Source organism: Vanessa tameamea, chromosome 29, assembly GCF_037043105.1.
Source record: "Vanessa tameamea isolate UH-Manoa-2023 chromosome 29, ilVanTame1 primary haplotype, whole genome shotgun sequence".
NCBI lineage: Eukaryota > Metazoa > Arthropoda > Insecta > Lepidoptera > Nymphalidae > Vanessa > Vanessa tameamea.
Window position 1 is genome coordinate 3,114,721 of NC_087337.1, and position 18,548 is coordinate 3,133,268.

General features: G+C 42.7%; 10 protein-coding genes across 10 annotated transcripts; all 10 read right to left on the reverse strand.

Moving 5' to 3' along the window:
• Positions 1–843: 843 nt before the first annotated feature.
• Positions 844–1,851, reverse strand: LOC135194396 (histone H1B-like). Its single transcript, XM_064219809.1, has one exon. The coding sequence runs from the start codon at positions 1,731–1,733 to the stop codon at positions 942–944; it is 792 nt and encodes a 263-aa protein (XP_064075879.1). The 5' UTR covers positions 1,734–1,851; the 3' UTR covers positions 844–941.
• Positions 1,852–2,936: 1,085 nt separating this feature from the next.
• On the reverse strand, positions 2,937–3,588 carry LOC135194407 (histone H4). Its single transcript, XM_064219820.1, has one exon. The coding sequence runs from the start codon at positions 3,308–3,310 to the stop codon at positions 2,999–3,001; it is 312 nt and encodes a 103-aa protein (XP_064075890.1). The 5' UTR covers positions 3,311–3,588; the 3' UTR covers positions 2,937–2,998.
• A 544-nt stretch (positions 3,589–4,132) lies between these two features.
• LOC135194399 (histone H3) lies at positions 4,133–4,652 on the reverse strand. The gene has a single exon (XM_064219812.1). The coding sequence runs from the start codon at positions 4,566–4,568 to the stop codon at positions 4,158–4,160; it is 411 nt and encodes a 136-aa protein (XP_064075882.1). The 5' UTR covers positions 4,569–4,652; the 3' UTR covers positions 4,133–4,157.
• Positions 4,653–5,301: 649 nt separating this feature from the next.
• LOC135194391 (histone H2B) lies at positions 5,302–5,810 on the reverse strand. The gene has a single exon (XM_064219801.1). The coding sequence runs from the start codon at positions 5,737–5,739 to the stop codon at positions 5,365–5,367; it is 375 nt and encodes a 124-aa protein (XP_064075871.1). The 5' UTR covers positions 5,740–5,810; the 3' UTR covers positions 5,302–5,364.
• An 874-nt stretch (positions 5,811–6,684) lies between these two features.
• On the reverse strand, positions 6,685–7,134 carry LOC135194402 (histone H2A). Its single transcript, XM_064219815.1, has one exon. It carries the CDS (start codon positions 7,059–7,061, stop codon positions 6,687–6,689), a length of 375 nt encoding a protein of 124 aa, XP_064075885.1. The 5' UTR covers positions 7,062–7,134; the 3' UTR covers positions 6,685–6,686.
• Positions 7,135–8,084: 950 nt separating this feature from the next.
• On the reverse strand, positions 8,085–9,092 carry LOC135194394 (histone H1B-like). The gene has a single exon (XM_064219807.1). The coding sequence runs from the start codon at positions 8,972–8,974 to the stop codon at positions 8,183–8,185; it is 792 nt and encodes a 263-aa protein (XP_064075877.1). The 5' UTR covers positions 8,975–9,092; the 3' UTR covers positions 8,085–8,182.
• A 1,085-nt stretch (positions 9,093–10,177) lies between these two features.
• LOC135194283 (uncharacterized) lies at positions 10,178–18,069 on the reverse strand. The gene is made up of 3 exons (XM_064219596.1): positions 17,486–18,069; positions 11,468–11,838; positions 10,178–10,554 (listed from the first exon to the last, which is right to left on the reverse strand). Exons 1-3 carry the CDS (start codon positions 17,790–17,792, stop codon positions 10,240–10,242), a joined length of 993 nt encoding a protein of 330 aa, XP_064075666.1. The 5' UTR covers positions 17,793–18,069; the 3' UTR covers positions 10,178–10,239.
• LOC135194405 (histone H2B) lies at positions 12,543–13,051 on the reverse strand. Its single transcript, XM_064219818.1, has one exon. The coding sequence runs from the start codon at positions 12,978–12,980 to the stop codon at positions 12,606–12,608; it is 375 nt and encodes a 124-aa protein (XP_064075888.1). The 5' UTR covers positions 12,981–13,051; the 3' UTR covers positions 12,543–12,605.
• LOC135194403 (histone H2A) lies at positions 13,926–14,375 on the reverse strand. Its single transcript, XM_064219816.1, has one exon. It carries the CDS (start codon positions 14,300–14,302, stop codon positions 13,928–13,930), a length of 375 nt encoding a protein of 124 aa, XP_064075886.1. The 5' UTR covers positions 14,303–14,375; the 3' UTR covers positions 13,926–13,927.
• LOC135194395 (histone H1B-like) lies at positions 15,326–16,333 on the reverse strand. Its single transcript, XM_064219808.1, has one exon. It carries the CDS (start codon positions 16,213–16,215, stop codon positions 15,424–15,426), a length of 792 nt encoding a protein of 263 aa, XP_064075878.1. The 5' UTR covers positions 16,216–16,333; the 3' UTR covers positions 15,326–15,423.
• Positions 18,070–18,548: the final 479 nt, after the last annotated feature.

Here is an 18,548-nt window from a genome sequence, read left to right on the forward strand (position 1 = left end):
TTTGATTGTATTGAAATTGTAAATTGTTAAATTTCTGTTTCTTATTAGTGTATACAGTATAGTATTAAGATTACGACGATGAATGATGTCGAGTTTCGGGAGAGTCGGGCAGTCGGGCGGGGCGGGGCGGGGCGGGTCGGGGGGTTTCGAAATGCGAATGCGAATAGAAAAATGAAGTAAAAATTGTATATATTTATTTAATTTTTTTTTTTTTTTTTTGAACAAAGAAAGAAAGAGATAAAGAAAGGAAGAGTCATAACAACGAAATAAAAAATAATATTAATAAAGTGAAATTAGTCGGGCGCGCGGGTGGTGTGTCCTTTTCGTGTTTCGCGTGCGAGCGATATATTTTGATAAAGATAAAATATAATAATAATAAACATGTACGTACGTATGTTTGTTTGTTTGTTTGTTTGTTGAATTTAATTTAATTGAAGACGTTCGAGTGTGCTGCTCCATCTCTATGATTGTAAATATTATAGATGGATAATGAGGTATGTGGATATTTTTATCATATAATATTAAATTTTTTTTATTTTTTTTTCTTTCCGTTTACGTTTTATATTTTATAAATTTAGAATTAGTTTTGGAATTGTTCATCGTATCGTTCGAAACTTTAACTCATCTTATTCGTCGTCGTCGTCGTAGATTATTACGCACGACGACGAATATATTCGTTTATTATGTGAAACTTATGTTAGCCCTGAAAAGGGCTTTTTGTCGTGCGATTTACGCGCCGCACACGCTTGCATCGTCATCGTCATCGTCACAGTCTTCGTCGTCGTCGTCGTCGTCGTCGTCGACGCGATGGGATCGGACAAATGTATGTCATCGATGATGTTGTTTTTTTTTTTTTGTTGTTGTTGTTGTTGTAGATGATGATGATGACACTTTTGAAAGATGTCATCGTTATTATCACCGCTGCGGCGGCTGCAGGCGACTTACTTTTTAGCGGCGGCGGCGGATGCTTTCTTAGCTGTCGGTTTCGACTTCGGCGTAGCGGCGGCGGCCTTCTTCGGTTTCGGGGCTTTAGGTTTCTTAGTCGGCGGTTTCGCAGTCTTCTTCGCCTTCGATGCGGCGCCCTTCGCCTTCGAAGGAGCGGCCGCCGCGACGGCCTTCTTAGCGGCTGCCGGTTTCTTTTTAGCGGCTGCAGCTTTCTTATCCTTTATCGTCGCCTTCGCCTTCGATTTGGACGGCGATGACGCCGCCGCCGCCGCACCGGACGACGCACCGCCGGCGGCCGCTTTCTTGCCCGCGGCGGCGCCCTTGCCGGCGACGGGAGCGGAGGACGTCGCCTTCTTCGACTTACCCGAAGCGGCCGAGGATGCGGCCTTGCCGCCGGACGCGCCTCCGATTCCGGCACCCGCCGGTTTCTTCGAAGCGGACGATTTCGACTCTAGTTTGAACGAACCCGATGCGCCCTTGCCCTTCGTCTGTATCAGTGCACCCGATTCGACGGCGCTCTTGAGATACTTTCTGATGAACGGAGCCAATTTCTCAGAATCGACTTTGTATTGAGCCGCGATGTATTTCTTGATCGCCTGAAGCGACGAACCGCTACGTTCCTTCAACTCTTTGATGGCGCTGTTCACCATTTCGGATGTTTTAGGATGAGTAGGTTTCGCCTTCGGTTTCTTGGCGGCGGCGCCACCGGCGGCGGCCGCGGACGCCTTCGGTTTCTTCGCAGGGGTCGCCGGTGCCGGCGCTTCGGTTGCTATAGCTGTGTCGGCCATTTTATTTTATTTTATTTAATAAACTCACTACACAATCACACGAAAGATAAATATTAATAGTTGTAGTAGCAGTTGTACCGTGGGATAACAACGTATAACGATATAAAACGTGTCTGATATCGGACGGAGATCGACGCGGCGGAGAGGTCGCTAGTGGTAAGTCGAGTCCGAGCAATACCGTAAGGAGAACCGCGATGTCGCTAGACAATTTCTCGTACGAACGCTTAAAACTTTTCACTAACAGGTATCTTTTCGAATGCGATATTTATATAATTTAAAGTAGTTTTTGACCGTTCTATAACACAAAAAGATACCTCTTGAACCTATCGATCGTTTGAAAGTCGAATTCGTAGCACAGTTCGACAACGATGTGTACGAATCGCGTTTAAATTCGTTATAGTTCTAGTCGCGTACCTAGAGCCTCGTTTAAAAGTTATTTTATTCTATTAAAATAGTTTTAAACGTTTCGTTCTATCGACATATTGAAAGCGAAGATACCTCACTGATAATGTATAAAAGCGCAACTCTTATTCGATAATTTACTAACAATTTTAGCGTGTTCCAAGTCGACGTTCGTAAAACACACTACTACGCGAGTCGATATAAGAAGCACGAGAAAATGTTGTCTGATATGTGAATACTTATCGAATAATATATAAAATATAAACTATTACGATAGATAAATAATACGTGTTTCGAAAGAGAGACCACAGTATCGTATAAATAATAAAAATAATCTACAGTAATCTAGTGTAAGAGCTACGTTTAGAGGCGAGCCTCGAGGCGTGCGAAATATTGTTGGAGGCGCGTTCGTAGCGCGTGAAGTAGAGCCGAAAGAACGACGACGACGACGACGACGAAGACGAATAATTAGTCATATATAATAACGTTTGAATTGTAAACAGAAATTTAAAATTAAATAAATTAAATTACACACTCATTCAGATGCATGGTAAAGTATATTCTACGTTAACGATCGGTCGGTATTACGTCGTAGTCGTCATCGTATCTTATCTATACGATCGTTTTACACGCTTAGAGCTCTTACTCTTATATTCGTATTATTATTAATATGTATTATGTTATTATGTTTAATAGACGTCATTGAACGATTGAAACGAGTATTCAATGTGTATGTAGTATGTATAAACAGATCCATATGCGGCCCTGAAAAGGGCCTTTTTTATATTTAGTTTTCGCAGTATTATTTGTAAATTATTAATTTTTTTTTGTATAATTTTTCAAAATAAAACATCGAAAACATTTTAACCGCCGAAACCGTACAGAGTACGTCCCTGACGTTTCAGGGCGTACACTACGTCCATGGCGGTGACGGTCTTCCTCTTCGCGTGCTCGGTGTAGGTGACGGCGTCGCGGATTACGTTCTCGAGGAACACTTTGAGGACACCGCGAGTCTCTTCGTATATCAGACCGGATATACGTTTCACACCGCCTCTGCGTGCGAGACGACGGATGGCCGGTTTCGTGATACCTTGGATGTTATCACGGAGCACTTTCCTGTGTCGCTTCGCGCCTCCTTTCCCCAGACCCTTTCCACCTTTACCGCGACCGGTCATTTTCTTGTCTTCGGTTTGTCTTGTTTAATCTGAACGGCAAAGAAAGACGTACAGAAATCCGTCCGCTGTCGATCAGAGACGATCACTTTATGGTAGTCTCGTCGTTCTACGCTCGACTGATATATAAGCGCTCGACTAACTACACACGTATGCGTGTCGTTCGCTCCGTGTGCGAAAGAGATGGCGATATCTAAGTGCCATTAGATAGAAAGAGAAAGACTGATAGAGACAGCGTGCAGTCGAAAAAGCTATGGTAGGGATGGCGGCCGAGGGGATGGGGTAAGGGGGGAGTTCATGTATGTGTCTTGTTTATCGGGAGAATGGGGGGGGGGGGGGGGTGAGATATTTTTGTGTTCTTCAAAATTGATATCTTTGCAATAATATTTAATATTTACAATTATGCTCTTAACGATCAATATATCGTCATAAGATCGTAATAATATATGTAATCACACATACACTCACCTCTCACGTTCTCGTATTCGATTGAAATATACATATTTATTTACAATAATAGTATAAAATACACAACGTTTACGTATGTGCGTATTGATATTTCGAATTATGTGTAACGTGTTTATGATAATTTTGATATAAAAATAATTATTGTTATTTGTGAGTAGGTTTTTCGTGACGACTTTGTTACGTTTGAAACGGACGACGAAAAAAAAAAAAAAATTTTTTTTTTCTTTGTTTTTAGATATATATGCGGCCCTGAAAAGGGCCTTTTTGAATATGTTTACTTGCAGTCTATCTGCATATGATACTGCGTATATTATTATTATTTATTTTTTTCTATACGTAGAATTGTGCAAATGAGACTGCGACGACGACGACGCAGACGCAATTAGGCACGTTCTCCTCGGATCCTGCGCGCCAATTGAATATCCTTAGGCATGATCGTCACACGCTTAGCGTGGATAGCGCACAGGTTCGTGTCTTCGAAGAGACCGACGAGATAAGCTTCGCTTGCTTCCTGCAGGGCCATTACGGCGGAACTCTGGAAACGGAGATCGGTCTTGAAGTCTTGAGCGATCTCACGAACGAGACGCTGGAATGGCAGTTTGCGGATCAGAAGCTCAGTGCTCTTCTGGTAACGACGGATCTCACGAAGGGCGACCGTACCGGGTCTGTAACGATGAGGTTTCTTCACACCTCCCGTGGCAGGAGCGCTCTTGCGAGCCGCCTTGGTGGCGAGCTGCTTGCGCGGTGCCTTACCACCGGTAGATTTTCGGGCCGTCTGCTTAGTACGAGCCATCCTTGACGATGAATGAACGAACACGCACGAAACGAAAATTTATTATGACAAACTTAGAGACGTCTCTAGACACGTCCGCACGAAGGGAACGTAGTCGACGGATTAAAATTTTTGTAAAGGAACGTTAGCTTATATACGAGTTCTACTACGGCTAGAGGGACCGCCGCGATGACGATTCGATATATCCGTCTCTCTCTCTCTCTACGCTATGCACGTTCTCTCTCACGCGTTCACTGATCGATGCGAAAAATTCATGTTTGAGTTGTTGTTATTATTATTATTATTATTAGATATATTTTTAATGAATTAATATTATTATTCTTTCAGATATCATCGGCCTACGTCGAACGAGTTAAACGCAGGATATATATGATACGAGATCGAAATGAATGAGAAGATCGACGGAATCGACAGTACGGCGGCGGCTTCGAGCTTACAGCGCTACAGCTCTACAGGAAGGTAACTACGACGATCAAATATATTATATATCTCTAATTAAAATTCGATTCAAGACTAGTAAAGAAAAGAAAACTGTTTTTGTATATGTTAATAATTAGGAATCTTATCAGAGTATGTATGTGTGTATTATATATGTGTATAATTAATCGATTAAATATGTTAATAAATAAACATGTAGTATTATTGTTATTTGATGATAATAATAATAATAATAATAAACGACGGCTAAATCGTTTGAAACTTTAAATTATTGTTTATCGAAACTCTTTGTGGCCCTGAAAAGGGCCTTTTTATTATTATCTCCTTCATAAATCGTAGCGTTCTACTACGGCTTCGTTTACTTGGAGCTCGTGTACTTCGTTACGGCCTTAGTACCTTCGCTCACGGCGTGCTTGGCGAGCTCGCCGGGCAGAAGAAGCCTCACCGAAGTCTGCACCTCCCTCGAGGTGATCGTCGATCGCTTGTTGTAGTGAGCGAGACGAGAAGCCTCGGCGGCGATGCGCTCGAAGATATCGTTCACGAAAGAGTTCATGATCGACATGGCCTTACTCGAGATACCGGTGTCGGGATGTACCTGTTTCAGTACTTTGTAAATGTAGATTGCGTAGCTCTCCTTCCTCTTATGCTTCTTCTTCTTCTTGTCCGACTTGGAGATGTTCTTCTGAGCTTTGCCCGATTTCTTGGCGGCCTTTCCGCTAGTCTTAGGCGGCATGATGACGAATAAACAAATTCACAATAATGCAATCGAAACTTAATCTCGTGTGATACACGTGCGAACCGTACGGGAGCGCAAGCGAAACTGGAGAGTATCGTTTCGTACTCTCGGATTTTGTTTAAATAAGGCCCGCGCGGCACGCGTAGCGTTCGCGCATACGGTGCGGCATACAGACGCAGAACTCTATCGACCAATCAGAAACGATCGTCGCGCTTAGTACGAGAGGGGCGGAGAGTAGAGGGAGAGGGGGAGAGTGTTATTAGGTTCTCGTTTTAAAACGATACGAAAAATATTCCTCCCTCCCCTACCCCACCGACCGCATCTCTATGATCATGATTACTATACGAATAGACTTAAAGCTGAAATCATTAATATATTATTTTAAAATTTAGAATGTTTATATCATCTAATCGATTTATATGTAAATATTATTAATAACAACAAATAAAATATATCATCTCTCTATAAGACAGACAGCTCAGACAGTTATAGTTATTATGATGATTGAAAATTTTAGATCGAAATATTATTTAATAATTATCGTAAATAATAAAATAATTTTAATGTGTATATATATTCTATCGTCGTAGCGTACACTGTAATAGCAGCAGCAGCAGTAGTAGTGTTAGTGTTAGTAGTGATTCTCTACGTTCAACTAAAGAGTTCAACGAGCGTTTAAATGGTGCGTATAAAATATCGAATGACATGTAATCAACGTCGAGACGTCATAATCGTTTAGGAAACATAACATTTTTTAATGCATATCAGATATATTTTGTGGCCCTGAAAAGGGCCTTTTTATTCGTTATCACGATGAAGAACGAGTTCGTTCGTTCGATCGTTCGCATGTAACATCGCAATGTATATAATAACAAATTTGATGACTACAATAACGACGACGACGACGACGACGACCGTTCCGCAACGTCACCGCACACAAGTGTTTAAGCCTTCTTCTCGGTCTTCTTGGGCAGAAGTACGGCTTGGATGTTAGGTAGGACGCCACCTTGTGCGATAGTCACGCCCGAGAGCAACTTGTTCAGCTCCTCGTCGTTACGGATCGCCAACTGTAGATGTCTCGGTATGATCCTGGTCTTCTTGTTGTCGCGGGCGGCGTTGCCGGCCAACTCGAGTACTTCAGCGGCTAGGTATTCCATGACGGCCGCGAGATACACGGGTGCACCGGCACCGACGCGCTCTGCGTAGTTACCCTTCCTGAGGAGTCTGTGTATACGTCCGACCGGAAACTGTAGACCGGCACGGTTCGAACGCGACTTTGCCTTCCCCTTGACTTTGCCTCCTTTACCGCGACCGGACATGATTATAGAGAATTAATGAAAAATTAGCAACGCAAATATAAATATGAGAGAGCGGAACGCGTGCGTACGGCTCGGGAGCGCGGTGAACAGTAAAACGGTCGCGTTACTCCGTCCCCTTTTTATACTCGGAACGTAGTCGCGTCTATCGGTGCGGTGGTATCGAGAGAGACTCTGACTCTGTTTGATTGTATTGAAATTGTAAATTGTTAAATTTCTGTTTCTTATTAGTGTATACAGTATAGTATTAAGATTACGACGATGAATGATGTCGAGTTTCGGGAGAGTCGGGCAGTCGGGCGGGGCGGGGCGGGGCGGGTCGGGGGGTTTCGAAATGCGAATGCGAATAGAAAAATGAAGTAAAAATTGTATATATTTATTTAATTTTTTTTTTTTTTTTTTGAACAAAGAAAGAAAGAGATAAAGAAAGGAAGAGTCATAACAACGAAATAAAAAATAATATTAATAAAGTGAAATTAGTCGGGCGCGCGGGTGGTGTGTCCTTTTCGTGTTTCGCGTGCGAGCGATATATTTTGATAAAGATAAAATATAATAATAATAAACATGTACGTACGTATGTTTGTTTGTTTGTTTGTTTGTTGAATTTAATTTAATTGAAGACGTTCGAGTGTGCTGCTCCATCTCTATGATTGTAAATATTATAGATGGATAATGAGGTATGTGGATATTTTTATCATATAATATTAAATTTTTTTTATTTTTTTTTCTTTCCGTTTACGTTTTATATTTTATAAATTTAGAATTAGTTTTGGAATTGTTCATCGTATCGTTCGAAACTTTAACTCATCTTATTCGTCGTCGTCGTCGTAGATTATTACGCACGACGACGAATATATTCGTTTATTATGTGAAACTTATGTTAGCCCTGAAAAGGGCTTTTTGTCGTGCGATTTACGCGCCGCACACGCTTGCATCGTCATCGTCATCGTCACAGTCTTCGTCGTCGTCGTCGTCGTCGTCGTCGACGCGATGGGATCGGACAAATGTATGTCATCGATGATGTTGTTTTTTTTTTTTTGTTGTTGTTGTTGTTGTAGATGATGATGATGACACTTTTGAAAGATGTCATCGTTATTATCACCGCTGCGGCGGCTGCAGGCGACTTACTTTTTAGCGGCGGCGGCGGATGCTTTCTTAGCTGTCGGTTTCGACTTCGGCGTAGCGGCGGCGGCCTTCTTCGGTTTCGGGGCTTTAGGTTTCTTAGTCGGCGGTTTCGCAGTCTTCTTCGCCTTCGATGCGGCGCCCTTCGCCTTCGAAGGAGCGGCCGCCGCGACGGCCTTCTTAGCGGCTGCCGGTTTCTTTTTAGCGGCTGCAGCTTTCTTATCCTTTATCGTCGCCTTCGCCTTCGATTTGGACGGCGATGACGCCGCCGCCGCCGCACCGGACGACGCACCGCCGGCGGCCGCTTTCTTGCCCGCGGCGGCGCCCTTGCCGGCGACGGGAGCGGAGGACGTCGCCTTCTTCGACTTACCCGAAGCGGCCGAGGATGCGGCCTTGCCGCCGGACGCGCCTCCGATTCCGGCACCCGCCGGTTTCTTCGAAGCGGACGATTTCGACTCTAGTTTGAACGAACCCGATGCGCCCTTGCCCTTCGTCTGTATCAGTGCACCCGATTCGACGGCGCTCTTGAGATACTTTCTGATGAACGGAGCCAATTTCTCAGAATCGACTTTGTATTGAGCCGCGATGTATTTCTTGATCGCCTGAAGCGACGAACCGCTACGTTCCTTCAACTCTTTGATGGCGCTGTTCACCATTTCGGATGTTTTAGGATGAGTAGGTTTCGCCTTCGGTTTCTTGGCGGCGGCGCCACCGGCGGCGGCCGCGGACGCCTTCGGTTTCTTCGCAGGGGTCGCCGGTGCCGGCGCTTCGGTTGCTATAGCTGTGTCGGCCATTTTATTTTATTTTATTTAATAAACTCACTACACAATCACACGAAAGATAAATATTAATAGTTGTAGTAGCAGTTGTACCGTGGGATAACAACGTATAACGATATAAAACGTGTCTGATATCGGACGGAGATCGACGCGGCGGAGAGGTCGCTAGTGGTAAGTCGAGTCCGAGCAATACCGTAAGGAGAACCGCGATGTCGCTAGACAATTTCTCGTACGAACGCTTAAAACTTTTCACTAACAGGTATCTTTTCGAATGCGATATTTATATAATTTAAAGTAGTTTTTGACCGTTCTATAACACAAAAAGATACCTCTTGAACCTATCGATCGTTTGAAAGTCGAATTCGTAGCACAGTTCGACAACGATGTGTACGAATCGCGTTTAAATTCGTTATAGTTCTAGTCGCGTACCTAGAGCCTCGTTTAAAAGTTATTTTATTCTATTAAAATAGTTTTAAACGTTTCGTTCTATCGACATATTGAAAGCGAAGATACCTCACTGATAATGTATAAAAGCGCAACTCTTATTCGATAATTTACTAACAATTTTAGCGTGTTCCAAGTCGACGTTCGTAAAACACACTACTACGCGAGTCGATATAAGAAGCACGAGAAAATGTTGTCTGATATGTGAATACTTATCGAATAATATATAAAATATAAACTATTACGATAGATAAATAATACGTGTTTCGAAAGAGAGACCACAGTATCGTATAAATAATAAAAATAATCTACAGTAATCTAGTGTAAGAGCTACGTTTAGAGGCGAGCCTCGAGGCGTGCGAAATATTGTTGGAGGCGCGTTCGTAGCGCGTGAAGTAGAGCCGAAAGAACGACGACGACGACGACGACGAAGACGAATAATTAGTCATATATAATAACGTTTGAATTGTAAACAGAAATTTAAAATTAAATAAATTAAATTACACACTCATTCAGATGCATGGTAAAGTATATTCTACGTTAACGATCGGTCGGTATTACGTCGTAGTCGTCATCGTATCTTATCTATACGATCGTTTTACACGCTTAGAGCTCTTACTCTTATATTCGTATTATTATTAATATGTATTATGTTATTATGTTTAATAGACGTCATTGAACGATTGAAACGAGTATTCAATGTGTATGTAGTATGTATAAACAGATCCATATGCGGCCCTGAAAAGGGCCTTTTTTATATTTAGTTTTCGCAGTATTATTTGTAAATTATTAATTTTTTTTTGTATAATTTTTCAAAATAAAACATCGAAAACATTTTAACCGCCGAAACCGTACAGAGTACGTCCCTGACGTTTCAGGGCGTACACTACGTCCATGGCGGTGACGGTCTTCCTCTTCGCGTGCTCGGTGTAGGTGACGGCGTCGCGGATTACGTTCTCGAGGAACACTTTGAGGACACCGCGAGTCTCTTCGTATATCAGACCGGATATACGTTTCACACCGCCTCTGCGTGCGAGACGACGGATGGCCGGTTTCGTGATACCTTGGATGTTATCACGGAGCACTTTCCTGTGTCGCTTCGCGCCTCCTTTCCCCAGACCCTTTCCACCTTTACCGCGACCGGTCATTTTCTTGTCTTCGGTTTGTCTTGTTTAATCTGAACGGCAAAGAAAGACGTACAGAAATCCGTCCGCTGTCGATCAGAGACGATCACTTTATGGTAGTCTCGTCGTTCTACGCTCGACTGATATATAAGCGCTCGACTAACTACACACGTATGCGTGTCGTTCGCTCCGTGTGCGAAAGAGATGGCGATATCTAAGTGCCATTAGATAGAAAGAGAAAGACTGATAGAGACAGCGTGCAGTCGAAAAAGCTATGGTAGGGATGGCGGCCGAGGGGATGGGGTAAGGGGGGAGTTCATGTATGTGTCTTGTTTATCGGGAGAATGGGGGGGGGGGGGGGGTGAGATATTTTTGTGTTCTTCAAAATTGATATCTTTGCAATAATATTTAATATTTACAATTATGCTCTTAACGATCAATATATCGTCATAAGATCGTAATAATATATGTAATCACACATACACTCACCTCTCACGTTCTCGTATTCGATTGAAATATACATATTTATTTACAATAATAGTATAAAATACACAACGTTTACGTATGTGCGTATTGATATTTCGAATTATGTGTAACGTGTTTATGATAATTTTGATATAAAAATAATTATTGTTATTTGTGAGTAGGTTTTTCGTGACGACTTTGTTACGTTTGAAACGGACGACGAAAAAAAAAAAAAAATTTTTTTTTTCTTTGTTTTTAGATATATATGCGGCCCTGAAAAGGGCCTTTTTGAATATGTTTACTTGCAGTCTATCTGCATATGATACTGCGTATATTATTATTATTTATTTTTTTCTATACGTAGAATTGTGCAAATGAGACTGCGACGACGACGACGCAGACGCAATTAGGCACGTTCTCCTCGGATCCTGCGCGCCAATTGAATATCCTTAGGCATGATCGTCACACGCTTAGCGTGGATAGCGCACAGGTTCGTGTCTTCGAAGAGACCGACGAGATAAGCTTCGCTTGCTTCCTGCAGGGCCATTACGGCGGAACTCTGGAAACGGAGATCGGTCTTGAAGTCTTGAGCGATCTCACGAACGAGACGCTGGAATGGCAGTTTGCGGATCAGAAGCTCAGTGCTCTTCTGGTAACGACGGATCTCACGAAGGGCGACCGTACCGGGTCTGTAACGATGAGGTTTCTTCACACCTCCCGTGGCAGGAGCGCTCTTGCGAGCCGCCTTGGTGGCGAGCTGCTTGCGCGGTGCCTTACCACCGGTAGATTTTCGGGCCGTCTGCTTAGTACGAGCCATCCTTGACGATGAATGAACGAACACGCACGAAACGAAAATTTATTATGACAAACTTAGAGACGTCTCTAGACACGTCCGCACGAAGGGAACGTAGTCGACGGATTAAAATTTTTGTAAAGGAACGTTAGCTTATATACGAGTTCTACTACGGCTAGAGGGACCGCCGCGATGACGATTCGATATATCCGTCTCTCTCTCTCTCTACGCTATGCACGTTCTCTCTCACGCGTTCACTGATCGATGCGAAAAATTCATGTTTGAGTTGTTGTTATTATTATTATTATTATTAGATATATTTTTAATGAATTAATATTATTATTCTTTCAGATATCATCGGCCTACGTCGAACGAGTTAAACGCAGGATATATATGATACGAGATCGAAATGAATGAGAAGATCGACGGAATCGACAGTACGGCGGCGGCTTCGAGCTTACAGCGCTACAGCTCTACAGGAAGGTAACTACGACGATCAAATATATTATATATCTCTAATTAAAATTCGATTCAAGACTAGTAAAGAAAAGAAAACTGTTTTTGTATATGTTAATAATTAGGAATCTTATCAGAGTATGTATGTGTGTATTATATATGTGTATAATTAATCGATTAAATATGTTAATAAATAAACATGTAGTATTATTGTTATTTGATGATAATAATAATAATAATAATAAACGACGGCTAAATCGTTTGAAACTTTAAATTATTGTTTATCGAAACTCTTTGTGGCCCTGAAAAGGGCCTTTTTATTATTATCTCCTTCATAAATCGTAGCGTTCTACTACGGCTTCGTTTACTTGGAGCTCGTGTACTTCGTTACGGCCTTAGTACCTTCGCTCACGGCGTGCTTGGCGAGCTCGCCGGGCAGAAGAAGCCTCACCGAAGTCTGCACCTCCCTCGAGGTGATCGTCGATCGCTTGTTGTAGTGAGCGAGACGAGAAGCCTCGGCGGCGATGCGCTCGAAGATATCGTTCACGAAAGAGTTCATGATCGACATGGCCTTACTCGAGATACCGGTGTCGGGATGTACCTGTTTCAGTACTTTGTAAATGTAGATTGCGTAGCTCTCCTTCCTCTTATGCTTCTTCTTCTTCTTGTCCGACTTGGAGATGTTCTTCTGAGCTTTGCCCGATTTCTTGGCGGCCTTTCCGCTAGTCTTAGGCGGCATGATGACGAATAAACAAATTCACAATAATGCAATCGAAACTTAATCTCGTGTGATACACGTGCGAACCGTACGGGAGCGCAAGCGAAACTGGAGAGTATCGTTTCGTACTCTCGGATTTTGTTTAAATAAGGCCCGCGCGGCACGCGTAGCGTTCGCGCATACGGTGCGGCATACAGACGCAGAACTCTATCGACCAATCAGAAACGATCGTCGCGCTTAGTACGAGAGGGGCGGAGAGTAGAGGGAGAGGGGGAGAGTGTTATTAGGTTCTCGTTTTAAAACGATACGAAAAATATTCCTCCCTCCCCTACCCCACCGACCGCATCTCTATGATCATGATTACTATACGAATAGACTTAAAGCTGAAATCATTAATATATTATTTTAAAATTTAGAATGTTTATATCATCTAATCGATTTATATGTAAATATTATTAATAACAACAAATAAAATATATCATCTCTCTATAAGACAGACAGCTCAGACAGTTATAGTTATTATGATGATTGAAAATTTTAGATCGAAATATTATTTAATAATTATCGTAAATAATAAAATAATTTTAATGTGTATATATATTCTATCGTCGTAGCGTACACTGTAATAGCAGCAGCAGCAGTAGTAGTGTTAGTGTTAGTAGTGATTCTCTACGTTCAACTAAAGAGTTCAACGAGCGTTTAAATGGTGCGTATAAAATATCGAATGACATGTAATCAACGTCGAGACGTCATAATCGTTTAGGAAACATAACATTTTTTAATGCATATCAGATATATTTTGTGGCCCTGAAAAGGGCCTTTTTATTCGTTATCACGATGAAGAACGAGTTCGTTCGTTCGATCGTTCGCATGTAACATCGCAATGTATATAATAACAAATTTGATGACTACAATAACGACGACGACGACGACGACGACCGTTCCGCAACGTCACCGCACACAAGTGTTTAAGCCTTCTTCTCGGTCTTCTTGGGCAGAAGTACGGCTTGGATGTTAGGTAGGACGCCACCTTGTGCGATAGTCACGCCCGAGAGCAACTTGTTCAGCTCCTCGTCGTTACGGATCGCCAACTGTAGATGTCTCGGTATGATCCTGGTCTTCTTGTTGTCGCGGGCGGCGTTGCCGGCCAACTCGAGTACTTCAGCGGCTAGGTATTCCATGACGGCCGCGAGATACACGGGTGCACCGGCACCGACGCGCTCTGCGTAGTTACCCTTCCTGAGGAGTCTGTGTATACGTCCGACCGGAAACTGTAGACCGGCACGGTTCGAACGCGACTTTGCCTTCCCCTTGACTTTGCCTCCTTTACCGCGACCGGACATGATTATAGAGAATTAATGAAAAATTAGCAACGCAAATATAAATATGAGAGAGCGGAACGCGTGCGTACGGCTCGGGAGCGCGGTGAACAGTAAAACGGTCGCGTTACTCCGTCCCCTTTTTATACTCGGAACGTAGTCGCGTCTATCGGTGCGGTGGTATCGAGAGAGACTCTGACTCTGTTTGATTGTATTGAAATTGTAAATTGTTAAATTTCTGTTTCTTATTAGTGTATACAGTATAGTATTAAGATTACGACGATGAATGATGTCGAGTTTCGGGAGAGTCGGGCAGTCGGGCGGGGCGGGGCGGGGCGGGTCGGGGGGTTTCGAAATGCGAATGCGAATAGAAAAATGAAGTAAAAATTGTATATATTTATTTAATTTTTTTTTTTTTTTTTTGAACAAAGAAAGAAAGAGATAAAGAAAGGAAGAGTCATAACAACGAAATAAAAAATAATATTAATAAAGTGAAATTAGTCGGGCGCGCGGGTGGTGTGTCCTTTTCGTGTTTCGCGTGCGAGCGATATATTTTGATAAAGATAAAATATAATAATAATAAACATGTACGTACGTATGTTTGTTTGTTTGTTTGTTTGTTGAATTTAATTTAATTGAAGACGTTCGAGTGTGCTGCTCCATCTCTATGATTGTAAATATTATAGATGGATAATGAGGTATGTGGATATTTTTATCATATAATATTAAATTTTTTTTATTTTTTTTTCTTTCCGTTTACGTTTTATATTTTATAAATTTAGAATTAGTTTTGGAATTGTTCATCGTATCGTTCGAAACTTTAACTCATCTTATTCGTCGTCGTCGTCGTAGATTATTACGCACGACGACGAATATATTCGTTTATTATGTGAAACTTATGTTAGCCCTGAAAAGGGCTTTTTGTCGTGCGATTTACGCGCCGCACACGCTTGCATCGTCATCGTCATCGTCACAGTCTTCGTCGTCGTCGTCGTCGTCGTCGTCGACGCGATGGGATCGGACAAATGTATGTCATCGATGATGTTGTTTTTTTTTTTTTGTTGTTGTTGTTGTTGTAGATGATGATGATGACACTTTTGAAAGATGTCATCGTTATTATCACCGCTGCGGCGGCTGCAGGCGACTTACTTTTTAGCGGCGGCGGCGGATGCTTTCTTAGCTGTCGGTTTCGACTTCGGCGTAGCGGCGGCGGCCTTCTTCGGTTTCGGGGCTTTAGGTTTCTTAGTCGGCGGTTTCGCAGTCTTCTTCGCCTTCGATGCGGCGCCCTTCGCCTTCGAAGGAGCGGCCGCCGCGACGGCCTTCTTAGCGGCTGCCGGTTTCTTTTTAGCGGCTGCAGCTTTCTTATCCTTTATCGTCGCCTTCGCCTTCGATTTGGACGGCGATGACGCCGCCGCCGCCGCACCGGACGACGCACCGCCGGCGGCCGCTTTCTTGCCCGCGGCGGCGCCCTTGCCGGCGACGGGAGCGGAGGACGTCGCCTTCTTCGACTTACCCGAAGCGGCCGAGGATGCGGCCTTGCCGCCGGACGCGCCTCCGATTCCGGCACCCGCCGGTTTCTTCGAAGCGGACGATTTCGACTCTAGTTTGAACGAACCCGATGCGCCCTTGCCCTTCGTCTGTATCAGTGCACCCGATTCGACGGCGCTCTTGAGATACTTTCTGATGAACGGAGCCAATTTCTCAGAATCGACTTTGTATTGAGCCGCGATGTATTTCTTGATCGCCTGAAGCGACGAACCGCTACGTTCCTTCAACTCTTTGATGGCGCTGTTCACCATTTCGGATGTTTTAGGATGAGTAGGTTTCGCCTTCGGTTTCTTGGCGGCGGCGCCACCGGCGGCGGCCGCGGACGCCTTCGGTTTCTTCGCAGGGGTCGCCGGTGCCGGCGCTTCGGTTGCTATAGCTGTGTCGGCCATTTTATTTTATTTTATTTAATAAACTCACTACACAATCACACGAAAGATAAATATTAATAGTTGTAGTAGCAGTTGTACCGTGGGATAACAACGTATAACGATATAAAACGTGTCTGATATCGGACGGAGATCGACGCGGCGGAGAGGTCGCTAGTGGTAAGTCGAGTCCGAGCAATACCGTAAGGAGAACCGCGATGTCGCTAGACAATTTCTCGTACGAACGCTTAAAACTTTTCACTAACAGGTATCTTTTCGAATGCGATATTTATATAATTTAAAGTAGTTTTTGACCGTTCTATAACACAAAAAGATACCTCTTGAACCTATCGATCGTTTGAAAGTCGAATTCGTAGCACAGTTCGACAACGATGTGTACGAATCGCGTTTAAATTCGTTATAGTTCTAGTCGCGTACCTAGAGCCTCGTTTAAAAGTTATTTTATTCTATTAAAATAGTTTTAAACGTTTCGTTCTATCGACATATTGAAAGCGAAGATACCTCACTGATAATGTATAAAAGCGCAACTCTTATTCGATAATTTACTAACAATTTTAGCGTGTTCCAAGTCGACGTTCGTAAAACACACTACTACGCGAGTCGATATAAGAAGCACGAGAAAATGTTGTCTGATATGTGAATACTTATCGAATAATATATAAAATATAAACTATTACGATAGATAAATAATACGTGTTTCGAAAGAGAGACCACAGTATCGTATAAATAATAAAAATAATCTACAGTAATCTAGTGTAAGAGCTACGTTTAGAGGCGAGCCTCGAGGCGTGCGAAATATTGTTGGAGGCGCGTTCGTAGCGCGTGAAGTAGAGCCGAAAGAACGACGACGACGACGACGACGAAGACGAATAATTAGTCATATATAATAACGTTTGAATTGTAAACAGAAATTTAAAATTAAATAAATTAAATTACACACTCATTCAGATGCATGGTAAAGTATATTCTACGTTAACGATCGGTCGGTATTACGTCGTAGTCGTCATCGTATCTTATCTATACGATCGTTTTACACGCTTAGAGCTCTTACTCTTATATTCGTATTATTATTAATATGTATTATGTTATTATGTTTAATAGACGTCATTGAACGATTGAAACGAGTATTCAATGTGTATGTAGTATGTATAAACAGATCCATATGCGGCCCTGAAAAGGGCCTTTTTTATATTTAGTTTTCGCAGTATTATTTGTAAATTATTAATTTTTTTTTGTATAATTTTTCAAAATAAAACATCGAAAACATTTTAACCGCCGAAACCGTACAGAGTACGTCCCTGACGTTTCAGGGCGTACACTACGTCCATGGCGGTGACGGTCTTCCTCTTCGCGTGCTCGGTGTAGGTGACGGCGTCGCGGATTACGTTCTCGAGGAACACTTTGAGGACACCGCGAGTCTCTTCGTATATCAGACCGGATATACGTTTCACACCGCCTCTGCGTGCGAGACGACGGATGGCCGGTTTCGTGATACCTTGGATGTTATCACGGAGCACTTTCCTGTGTCGCTTCGCGCCTCCTTTCCCCAGACCCTTTCCACCTTTACCGCGACCGGTCATTTTCTTGTCTTCGGTTTGTCTTGTTTAATCTGAACGGCAAAGAAAGACGTACAGAAATCCGTCCGCTGTCGATCAGAGACGATCACTTTATGGTAGTCTCGTCGTTCTACGCTCGACTGATATATAAGCGCTCGACTAACTACACACGTATGCGTGTCGTTCGCTCCGTGTGCGAAAGAGATGGCGATATCTAAGTGCCATTAGATAGAAAGAGAAAGACTGATAGAGACAGCGTGCAGTCGAAAAAGCTATGGTAGGGATGGCGGCCGAGGGGATGGGGTAAGGGGGGAGTTCATGTATGTGTCTTGTTTATCGGGAGAATGGGGGGGGGGGGGGGGTGAGATATTTTTGTGTTCTTCAAAATTGATATCTTTGCAATAATATTTAATATTTACAATTATGCTCTTAACGATCAATATATCGTCATAAGATCGTAATAATATATGTAATCACACATACACTCACCTCTCACGTTCTCGTATTCGATTGAAATATACATATTTATTTACAATAATAGTATAAAATACACAACGTTTACGTATGTGCGTATTGATATTTCGAATTATGTGTAACGTGTTTATGATAATTTTGATATAAAAATAATTATTGTTATTTGTGAGTAGGTTTTTCGTGACGACTTTGTTACGTTTGAAACGGACGACGAAAAAAAAAAAAAAATTTTTTTTTTCTTTGTTTTTAGATATATATGCGGCCCTGAAAAGGGCCTTTTTGAATATGTTTACTTGCAGTCTATCT